Consider the following 11307-nt stretch of genomic DNA (forward strand, 5'->3'; position numbering starts at 1 on the left):
ATTCATATCGTATCCCACAGTGACGACCGAGCTGCAGGAATCGTGGAGCTGATGCCGCAAGACACAGTGGTCGTGGAGCTGAGGCCGGAGGAGGCGAATGTAGTGTGGATATGAGAGTTGTGAGGCAGAATGAGCCGTTGAGGGCCGTTACTATGGCCAAGATGGGTGGCTCGGGTCAGCAGAATGACGGTACCAGAGTGTTGACCAGGTTGTTGCGATCAAACTTCTCCTCCTCAACGGCGGCTTGCGGTGTGCACTGGCAGTGCGTGACGGTGGTCCATCTCTGTGGTTGTGGTTTGTCGGTGAGTCTTTTATTTACTTTGTTTGTTGATAAATTATGGTTCTTTCTGTATGCAATGTTTGTAAGAAATCAATCAGGCTACGAATTTCGATTCATTTCTTGAGTACTTGATTTGGTTTAGTTTTCGGAACTGATCAATATATACATTGTAGTCTTGTCCAGTTTTGTATTACAAACTTTGCTAGATGGTTGAGTTAGAAGAAATTTAGAAGAAGAGCATTGTTGTTGTTTGTGGGTGAATTTTGAGATGAGATGCGAGATTTTTATATCGATTGCTTGCAAACTTTTTTGGCAGGTATTCCTAGTAGAGCTGACCAGGCTGCCCATGCCTGAGAAGCTATACCTTGACAACAATAAACTGGCCTCTTGAATTTCTTCCTGAAATCTTGCCTCTACACAAACTCCATCATTTATCCCTCGCAAATATCAGGATTGTGGCATATGGCAGCTTGAGATCAGTGAATGTGCAAATAGAGGTAATGATTAATGCAAAATATGTAGAAATCTTTTAGATCTAAATATTCCAATATAAGAAGAAGAAATCTTTTAGATCTAAATCTTCCAATATAAGAAGGTTTAAACCAAAATGGGTAGGATTAAACTAGTAGAAGACTATAAGGTCAATGAGAGAACAACAATACAAAAAAGCCTCATATCGTTCTTGCTTTTTTGTAGCTGGCTATGTGTGATTATATATATGTTCTTCTGTTACACATAAAAAGCCCTGAAATCATATTGTTGTTCTTCAGTTATTGCTATGGGTTGAGCATGAACTAGCAGTGATAGATGAACTAGCAGTAATATGGTGATTTAATTAGCAATAGCCCCTGACCTCCATCCACTTGCAGTGATGATCAATGTTGTGGTTTGTTACTCTGCTAGATCAAGTTATGTGGTTAATGCTCACGTTCTTCTTATTTGCAGGGTTTGTAGATTATCCATGTATGGTAGAAGTAGCTTGCAGCTCCTAGACTTAAAATGGGCTGGCCATATTAGCTATGTTGTCCAACATGTCTTATCGAAGTACATGTGAAAAAAGATTTTAAAGCCGATCAACAACAGGAATGTTTTTCATGTATATTGATGTACCACAAAATATTGGATAGTAGGTTGTAGATGGAAGTGAGCTATTTGCTTCATTGTACAAAATATTGGAAAATGTCCAAGTTAGTTCTGTTGAATAGATTGGATTCGTGAATCTAAAATATTGATGTAATAACCCTAGTTTTCAAACAATATTTGGTTTGATTTGGAATCTATCAAGTTGAGAAATTTAATTAGAACGAATGTGATGGTTTGCGACGTTACGAAACAAAAAACGGAAACGTTCTCGGAACGTTTAATTTGAAAAATGTAACGTTACCGCAACGTATATATCGACTTTTTTTCCGTTGCTCGGTTGCGAAAACTTTCTTCACGAAAGTTGTAGAGCTCGTCGATACGAGTTCGTGAGTATGTGACGCGTTCTAATCGGACGATGTACGTAAAAGTTATTAACGATAGAAGTTGTTTCCGATTTTGGAAACTAGTATAAAAATGATATTTTATCAGCTAGGGTTTCCAAAAGTGGAAACTCCTCACTCTCTCTCTTCTCTCCGCGTCCCTCACTCTCTCTCTCCCCAATTCTCCTTCTCTCACCCTCTGAAAATTCTCTCGCCGATCTGCCACCCTCCGAGCCGCCGTGACGTGCACCGCCCAGCCCAACATCGTCGCAAGGACTCCCACAGCCACCCTCCAGCTCGCCAGCCCGTGCCCTGCCGTCGCGAAGCCGCTCGAACGTCTCCAAGTTTCTGCTTTTCTCACCACCGCATCTAAGCTCGTCTCCGGTGGTTTTCGAGCTCAAATCGAGGTGAGGATAGCCTAGGTTGGTTGTTGTGATGTTGTTGTTGAATTATTGCGTGGATTTATGATGTTTTGGTGGAGATCGGAGGTTGGAGATGATGGGGAGGTACCGCCGCCTTAGGCGGCACGTGTGAGGGCGTGGGAGGGTCTAGGGGCGGCGTGAGGCGCGTGGGGAGGAAGAAAAGGAGAGAAATGGGGTGGCGGTGGCGTGATACGCGCCGTTGGGGGTGTCGGCGCGTGGGCCCCACGCGCGGCCTGCCGGAGGTGGCGCGTGTACCGCACGCGGCGCCACGTGCGGCGGCGTGAACAGTGTTTCCGGAAGGGTAATTTTGTAATTTATTTACGTACGGTAAATATAAATGTAAATTTTATTTACGTACGGTAATTGTAAATATAAATTACTTTTAGTAAAGGTAAAAAGTAATTTTAGAAGGGTAATTCGGTAATTATTATTTACTGAGACAGTACGTACATTTGAATAGTATTTATACGTACAGAAATACGTAAACAGTATGTACTCGTACAGAGATACGTATTGGATGTGTATTTGTACAGTAATACACAAATAGTAAATACGTGAATAGTGAACAGTAACAGTGAATTGTAACTTCGTAAAACCGAAAAATTGCTGAGCAGTAACCGATTATTACTGTTTCGGCATTTAAAGGTTTACGAAACGTTTCTAAATTCTTTTCTTATCTTTTCAAGGTGATCGATAAATCAAGGAAAGAATTATTTCGGAAATTGTGGAATTACGCTCGAGTCGATAAGGTGAGTAAAATCTCACTTATTTACGAATCTACCCTTGCGGTAAATTCAAGATTTTTGCAAGAGTTTTAAATATCGAAATACGACATGTATATGATATAGTGGAATATATATATTCGTATAAATGGTAAATAAGTACTTATATATATAGTATGCTATATTATATACTGTTATGAATTCATTGGAATTAGTCATTTCGATGACAAGAATTATATGACGAGCATGCGAATTAAATTGTACAATATGATGTAAGATTATTGTATGTGATTTTAATATGTGTTTGTTAAACGTTTTGTCTTCGGACGTGTTTACGAATTATGACACGTATACGATATAGTGGATTATATATATTGTATAAATGGTAAATAAGTACATATATATATATAGTTTGCTATATAATGTACTGTTATGATTTTATCGTGATGATGTCATTTCGATGACAAGATTTTATCGAGCATGTGATTTTGATTTGTACAATATGATGTGAGATTATTGTACGTGATTTTAACATGGAGATTGTTAAAATATTGATTTGTCTTCGGACTTGATGTTTGTACAATATGATGTGAGATTATTGTACGTGTTTGGCAAGTCGGAACCTAGCCTTTGGCCGGGCGAAAGTTACGATACAGTTAAAGCTCTAGTCTGTTGCCGTAGTATTGCATGTGAGGTAACGGGTGGTTATCGGCTCATGAGTACTCAGATTGTTTTGGATATTGGGTAGCGGGTGGTTGCCCAATATCAGCGGTGTACTATTTGAGGGGTAACGGATGTGTACCATCGTTCATTAGTACCCGTATTATAAATGTTTTTGTGTAACCAGAAGGGTTGCCCGATTTCTCATGAGCACTTTCATTTCATATATTTTTGGGACAACCAGATGGGCCGTCCATTGACTCATGAGGGCATTTATATTTGCTGATTTGTGATTTTTCGTATATATATTGATATGCGAAATATATTTTCCATACGAGCTATAAGCTTACCGGGTTTGTGTTTACAATCGCGGTGCACCAATTCGATGGTGTAGGGGATAATCCCGCAGGTGTTGATTAGTGGAGATTGAGTGACGACTCCGGAGACTCGAGGTCGTTCGTATCCTGCTTGTGGTGAGGTTTCTAGCGTGGATTTGTGAGTGAGAATTGGTGTGGATTTATTTGTGAGTTTTGTGAGAGATTGTGAGGATTATTACATTTCCATTTTATGTAATGTTGAATTATAAATTTGGGTTGTAATAATTGGTTTATGAGTTGTATTGAGAACTCAGTAATGATCCGCTGTGCATTTTAAATGATTTCGATTTCATTGAAATTGTTTAGTGTTTAACGACTTTGAAATTTTGAGTTTTTCAAGCTTGAAATTTTAGGGTCGTTACAGTTGGTATCAGAGCCAAAGTGCGTATTTGGCGATTATCAATATCATCCGGGAGCGATGATCCGACTGCAGGCGGGCACCCATCACATGCTCCTCGATATTGATATGTCGTCGGGTACGCGAGAGTGTTTTAGGAGCCATACCTTACGGTTTGGTCCTCTTGGGAGTATCGTGATGATACTTCGATGATTCACCTTATTCTGAAATTATCTATTGAATCTGTTTTGGTTGAATTCGAGACTTCACAAGAATTGACTAAGTGTTTCATGGTTTGAAGGTGATGAACTCAGATAAGGGCCGAGGACGGGTGAGAGGCCGAGGTCGAGGTAGGGCCGCAGGCCGAGTCCGCAACGTGGAGAACCTTTATGAGGAAGCTGCTCCACAGGAAGAACAGGTTGAGCCTGCTACTACAGTTAGAGATGATGGACGAGTGTTGAAGCTGATCAAGGATATCAGTGCACTGTCAGCGCTGACCTTTCATGGAGGACTAGATCATATGGTAGCTGACCATTGAATCGAGGGTATGGAGACTTATTTTGAGATGATAGAGTGCACAGAGATTGAGACGAGAAAGATAGCTACATTCTTTCAAAAAGGTGATGTTCTAGACTGGTGGAAGAGCATGAGACAGACAGTGGATGTGTCTACATTCACATGGGGAGGTTTCACTACCATTTTTCGAGAGAAGTACTTTCCAGCCTCAGTACAGGAGAACTTAGAGCTTGAGTTCCTGGCTCTAGTACAGGGAGACATGACCGTTAGAGAGTATGATGCACGTTTTACACAGCTGTACCGGTATGTTAGGCCTATGGGTGCGACCTCTTTAGCTCAGAAGTATCTACGAGGGCTGAAACAGGAGTACATGACCATGATATCAGTGCTTTGTCTGACTACAAGGGAGTTGATATTTGAGAGTGCCATGAGCTTAGAACAAGCAAATAATACTCAAGCAGGAGATGTGGGGAGTAGGGATGCAAAGGGAAAAGGCAAGGCAATCTATTCAGGTAACGAGCACTCAGGGCCGACAGGTAGGTCATGGAAGAGGCCAAGACCCCACTATCAGGTTCCGGCAAGGGCGACACCCCTAGCTATCAGGGCAGCACCAGTCAGACCATTAGCAGCGGTGAGGTGTTATGGCTGCAACGAGATGGGACATTACGCCTCAGCATGTCCGAAACCGAAGAGAGCAGGCTGCCACCGGTGCGGGCAAGTGGGACACATAGCTCGAGATTGTACCCGACCACTTCAGGGTAGACAGGAACGGCCGCAGAGACAGCTACCAGCGGGCCAAGCTAGAGTGTTCGCAATGGGTCAGCGAGACACAGGGGTGGAAGGTACATTATCACTTTTTGACTACCTTGCTAGAGTACTGTTTAATACGGGAGCATCGCATTCATTTATTGCTAGTTCGGTAGTAGAGATGCTAGGATTGATTCCTACACCTCTTGGGAACGCTTTATGTGTCACTTCGCCCCTTGGAGTGTCACTTGAGTTAGAGACAATCTGCAAAGCTTGTCCGATTTTGATTGGAAGTAGAGAGTTCTCTGCTTCGTTGATTGTGATTCCGGACCACACTTATGATGTGATCTTGGGGATTGATTGGTTGAGACCGCAGCATGCGGTGATTGATTGTTTTGACATGGTGGTGTCCTTTCATAGACCTGGGGAGCCAGTGTTTCGTTATCGTTGCCTCAAGTCAGATAACACCATGAGATCAGGAGTTTTAGCACACGTGGAGTCGGTGGATCAGAAAGTAACTATCGCAGACATTGTGGTAGTATCTGAGTTTGGTGAAGTGTTCCAAGAGATACCGGGGCTACCTCCTCGAAGGGTGGTAGATTTCTGCATTGATGTAGTACCTGGTACATCACCTGTGTCAAAGGCGCCCTATAGGATGGGACAGAACGAACTTAAGGAATTGAAGGTGCAAATCGATGAGCTATTGGACCAAGGGTTCATTAGACCTAGTGTTTCACCTTGGGGAGCACCGGTTTTATTCGTGAAGAAGAAAGATGGTTCTCTGCGGTTATGTGTGGACTACAGAGAACTGAACAAGGTGACCATCAAGCATAGGTACCCCTTACCTAGGATTGATGACTTGTTCGATCAGCTTAAAGGTGCTACGGTGTTCTCTAAGATTGATTTGAGATCCGGTTATCATCAGCTTAGGGTGAAGGAAGAAGATATATCGAAGACAGCCTTTATGGACATTATGAGTTTGTTGTCATGCCATTTGGTCTAACAAATGCACCAGCTGTCTTCATGAGTTTGATGAACCAAGTATTTAGCCCGTACTTGGATGAGTTTGTCGTGGTGTTTGTGGATGACATTCTGATATACTCCAAGACACAAGAAGAACATGTGGTGCATCTGAGAATAGTGTTGCAGACCTTGAAGGAGGCAAGATTGTATGCCAAGCTAGAGAAGTGTGAGTTCTGGAAAGAAGAGGTCAAATTCCTTGGTCATGTTGTCTCAAAAGATGGAGTGCTAGTAGACCCGTCAAAGGTAGAGGCAGTAAAAAATTGGAGTCGTCCGATGAAACCCTACAGATATTCGTAGTTTCCTCGGTTTGGCAGGTTACTACAGGAAGTTTATCGAGGGTTTTTCTAGTATTGCATCTTCATTGACCAAGTTGACTAAGAAAGACACTCCGTTCGTGTGGACGGATGCATGTGAGGAAGCATTCAACAAACTAAAGACCAGTCTGACCACAGCCCCAGTGTTGACGATTCCCTCAAGTGGTGGTGGCTATGTCATTTATAGTGATGCTTCGCTCCAAGGTTTGGGTTGTGTGTTGATGCAGCATGGGGGAGTTGTTGCTTATGGCTCTAGACAGTTAAAGATTCATGAGAAGAACTACCCTACACACGACCTAGAACTTGCGGCAGTTGTGTTTGCCCTGAAGATTTGGAGACATTACTTGTATGGTGAGAAGTTTCAACTCTTTTTAGATCATAAGAGTTTGAAGTACTTTTTCTCACAGAAAGAGCTGAATATGAGGCAGAGGAGATGAATGGAACTCCTCAAGGACTATGAATTCACATTAGAGTACCACCCGGGGAAGGCAAATGTGGTGGCCGATGCATTGAGCAGGAAACCGAGAGGTGTGGTGGCTTCACTTATGGTCCAGGAATGGTTCATGCTCGAAACTGCATCGGAGTTTGATCTGGTACCATCGGGAGGAGAACCAAGGGTCTTTCTTGGTAGTGTCACGGTGCAACCCACATTGATCACGAGATCATTCAGGGTCAGGCGCGGGATAGACTCTCACAAGCTAAGTTAGCAGATCTTGTAGTTGATACTCTTGATGAGTGCCCTTCTGAGTGGAGAGTTGGACCCGATGGAGGGTTGAGGTTTGGGACAAGATTGTGTGTCCCAGATTGTGATGATCTTCGGGAGGAGATCCTTCGTACGGCACATCGATCACGTTATACCGTTCATCCAGGGAACACCAAGATGTACAAGGACCTATGCAGGAAATTCTGGTGGAACGGTATGAAGAAAGACCAGCTGGCATGTTTAGTGTTTAACGACTTTGAAATTTTGAGTTTTTCAAGCTTGAAATTTTAGGGTCGTTACAATTGATATTTATAATAGTTACTTGATGTCAATGAAAAATGTATGTTGTTATTAAGGTCAGTCAAGGAGAACAAAAATGATTTATTAATGTTAGTTGATGTCATTTTCCCGGTTTAATTACTGATAAATTTTTTTTTATATTGTTATACAAGACATGAAATCTATTCTTAAAAAATAAAATAAAAAGGTCATAAATTCTTCATGTTCAAATTGGTCATTGTACAAACAAAAGTAAAAGTCAATTTGATTTACTAAATGCATTGTCATGGTTTCTGCCACAAACAACCACTTATAAAAAGTCAGTTTACTAAACACTCAGGTACTATGTTTATTAGCTACTTATTTTCAAAAATAAGCATAAGCCAGATTTTCTAATAAACCTAGCTACATCAAACACAACCATATTTTTTTAGCCTAACCACACAAGTCTCTCAATATATAGAATGTAGTAAGTTCAACTCAGAGATATCAGTTATTCGATATTTGTGTTTGAGAGCAAAAGTTATACACTAAATCAAGCATATTATTTTATAGAGTTACTTTAGCAATTCATTTGCTGCATGTTTTTCATTATTTGGTAGATTTTTTATGAAACTGTTTAGATCGGTAAATTATTTCATAAAGCTAATGCAACATGATAAAACATTTATTCATTAATAAACCACTTCCAGCCTGCATCTAAGTTTTGCTTCCTTATAAAGCAAATGCAGAATAATGTTTGCATAAGCATGACCCATGGATCCCCTAAGCCGTTGCCTTTTTCGTCCCACAACATCACCCCAACGTCATGGTGACTTCATTCTCTGATGTTCAAATTTAGTAGAGTCCCTGGAGCTCAAGCAAAGAAAAGCATCATGCCCCGTGATCTGGGTCTTTATTAGCCGCCCGCAATTTCACTTTGACCATCTCTCTCTCTCTTTCTCTCTCTCTCTCTCTCTCTCTCACTCTCTCTTTCTCTCTCTCTCTCTCTCCCCGAGTACTATATATACGGCACCAGACATCTTTCCTTCGTCATCACATTTAAAGAAGATTTATCAAAGTTCTCTGAAGTACTTAGTTCTAGTTATTACTGTTGTCGATCATATAGAGAAGATTATGTCTGGGGCAGAGGTTTCACTTGGTTTTGAAGAAGGCCGAGTTGTCGTGAGGAAGTTCTTGGCTAGGCCTCAGCATGAAGGAGTTGGAGCCATTGTTAGAAGAAGCATTGGGAGGTAGGTCGGTCATTAAAAGCAGACATATAGCCTCGTTTTCGAATTTTCGCTGCATGACGCGGTTAAGGTGTTTGCTTCAAAGTGTTTTTTGTTTTTGCGTTTGTGCAGGTTTGAGCTGAGATACTTTGATCCTTTTCTTGTTCTGGATGAGTTCTCAGGTGGGAACATCTTTGTTTTCCCCTGTTTTTTTTTTTTCAGATATGTAAAATGCATGGCAATAATGTTAATGGATATTGATATTGCTTTTGATGTTTGAATCTGCAGTTACAGCTCCTGCTGGATTCCCTGATCATCCACATAGAGGTTTTGGTCACTGTCATTGTAATTATTAGCTAAGCTGGTTGAGATTAACACTGGTTTTATATAATTCTCATTTCATTTTCTTGTTTTTCCATTTGGATCTTTTACAGGGTTTGAGACAGTGACCTACATGTTGCAGGTATGAAAACTATTCATTAATCATTATTGTTTATAGTATCGTGTTGAAATCTGGGTTAAGTTCTATATTTCTATTAGTGGTTATATGCTAGTGTTTCCAGCTAGGTTTCTTCTAATATCTGCCAACTTTAGGTAGTTGGACAAGAAATAATACTTGAAACATACACCAGCTGCAAACCAGTTTCATCCTCTAAATATATTAACTATATAATATGACTTGGTAAAAGTGTTACCAGCCAAAATGATGAATATAGCTGTAGCTGAAGTTCTAACTAATTACATTCATTGCAGTGTCTTCTATCTAGTTCCCTGAATCTAAGGTCTTCATCAATGAAGGTTCTTTGTATGATTGGTACACAAATTTAATTTGGTTGAATGAAATTGTTTGGATCATCAGGGAGTCATCACACATGAAGATTTCGAAGGGCACAAAGGGACGATAGGAGCCGGCGATGTGCAGTGGATGACTGCAGGTAGAGGTATAGTTCACTCGGAAATGCCTGCCGCCCAAGGAACTCAAAAGGGTCTGCAGTTGTGGATAAACCTCTCCTCCAAACACAAAATGTACACATCGCTTCCTTTATCTTAAGATTACATGCTCAAGCAGAAACTCACACAGTCAACAGTAAAAATTATAATATAGATGATATCATAACATGTCAAATATTTAATAGTGTGACCTCTATATAGATTTTTAAATTGACGTCGTGAGTACGTAGTTAAAACTTTCGAATGAGTAGAACAAATTTCACATATGACTTCTATGAGTGGACATTATGGGATAATGCATCCTTTTCTGACTCAGCTGCTTTTGAATGCACCAACAGAACATTTTGTGTATGTGTTTGTATCTGTACAATTAGCCTGAAATATCTAGCCTAGGGACCTTTCAAACTATATGACTTTGTACTCATATACCTAGTGACCAAAGAATCTTGTGTGATGATATATCCTATAGTGCTGATTCCTTTTCACTTTCTGAATTCTAGAAGAAGTTTTGATAAGTAGATTTAACCTTTCCATGGTGTAACATCATTAGCTTTCTGAACAACTTATTAAGACTGACCCTTTTTCAGATTCAAATCAATTAATTTGTATCCATGCAATTGATTAAGCTCTGTGTTTAAAACTCTCTAATAATTTGTTTAACACAGGATTGAGCCAAAGTACCAAGAAATGGTGAGCAAGGACATTTCAGAGGCTACAAAAGATGGGATCAAGGTTAGAGTGGTAGCAGGAGAAGCCTTGGGAACAAAGTCACCAATTTACACAGAAACCCCAACCATGTACTTGGACTTCACTCTCAAACCAGGAGCTCACCTTCAGCATCCAATACCAGTATCATGGAATGCATTTGTATATGTCTTGGAAGGGGAGGGTGTTTTTGGCACTCCACAGTCTTTACCAGTGGCAGGTCACCACCTTCTTCTTCTAGGACCTGGGGATGGATTCGAGGCATGGAACAAGTCTTCCAAGAATCTTAGGTTTATATTAGTTGCAGGTCAACCTTTGGGGGAGCCTGTAAAGCAACTTGGTCCATTTGTGATGAACACAGAGGAAGAGATTGACCAAACCATTGATGACTTTGAAAACTGTGTCAATGGGTTTGAGAAGGCAGCACACTGGAGATCAGGATCGGCACTTGGCCTTGATTTCTAATTTTACTTGTATTATTTGAGTTTTTAATTTATTTGGCACAACAAATTCACATTCTAATTGATATGGTAGAGATATAAAATATGAAATTCTTTGCAAAATCAAACGTTACCTCATGTCACTAGGAAAACTCAGTTC

General features: G+C 40.7%; 2 protein-coding genes across 2 annotated transcripts; both read left to right on the forward strand.

Moving 5' to 3' along the window:
* Window positions 1-2: 2 nt before the first annotated feature.
* On the forward strand, window positions 3-766 carry LOC126788885 (phospholipase A I-like). The gene is made up of 2 exons (XM_050514899.1): window positions 3-302; window positions 597-766. Exons 1-2 carry the CDS (start codon window positions 111-113, stop codon window positions 669-671), a joined length of 267 nt encoding a protein of 88 aa, XP_050370856.1. The 5' UTR covers window positions 3-110; the 3' UTR covers window positions 672-766.
* An 8129-nt stretch (window positions 767-8895) lies between these two features.
* LOC126788070 (pirin-like protein) lies at window positions 8896-11265 on the forward strand. The gene is made up of 6 exons (XM_050514030.1): window positions 8896-9075; window positions 9184-9233; window positions 9340-9378; window positions 9486-9514; window positions 9911-10077; window positions 10668-11265. The coding sequence occupies exons 1-6, from the start codon at window positions 8960-8962 to the stop codon at window positions 11170-11172; spliced, it is 906 nt and encodes a 301-aa protein (XP_050369987.1). The 5' UTR covers window positions 8896-8959; the 3' UTR covers window positions 11173-11265.
* The last annotated feature ends 42 nt before the right edge of the window (window positions 11266-11307 follow it).

This window comes from Argentina anserina, chromosome 3 (genome assembly GCF_933775445.1).
Source record: "Argentina anserina chromosome 3, drPotAnse1.1, whole genome shotgun sequence".
Lineage (NCBI taxonomy): Eukaryota > Viridiplantae > Streptophyta > Magnoliopsida > Rosales > Rosaceae > Argentina > Argentina anserina.

What these genes read in the sequence shown, in the direction of transcription:
- LOC126788885 (XM_050514899.1), top strand. Translation starts at nt 111, where the DNA reads ATGAGAGTTGTGAGGCAGAATGAGCCGTTGAGGGCCGTTACTATGGCC. An exon ending in TCTGTGGTTGTGGTTTGTCG is followed by an intron (nt 303 to 596) that starts GTGAGTCTTTTA and finishes CTTTTTTGGCAG; the next exon opens with GTATTCCTAGTAGAGCTGAC.
- LOC126788070 (XM_050514030.1), top strand. Translation starts at nt 8,960, where the DNA reads ATGTCTGGGGCAGAGGTTTCACTTGGTTTTGAAGAAGGCCGAGTTGTC. An exon ending in GTTAGAAGAAGCATTGGGAG is followed by an intron (nt 9,076 to 9,183) that starts GTAGGTCGGTCA and finishes GCGTTTGTGCAG; the next exon opens with GTTTGAGCTGAGATACTTTG. An exon ending in CAGTGACCTACATGTTGCAG is followed by an intron (nt 9,515 to 9,910) that starts GTATGAAAACTA and finishes TTGGATCATCAG; the next exon opens with GGAGTCATCACACATGAAGA.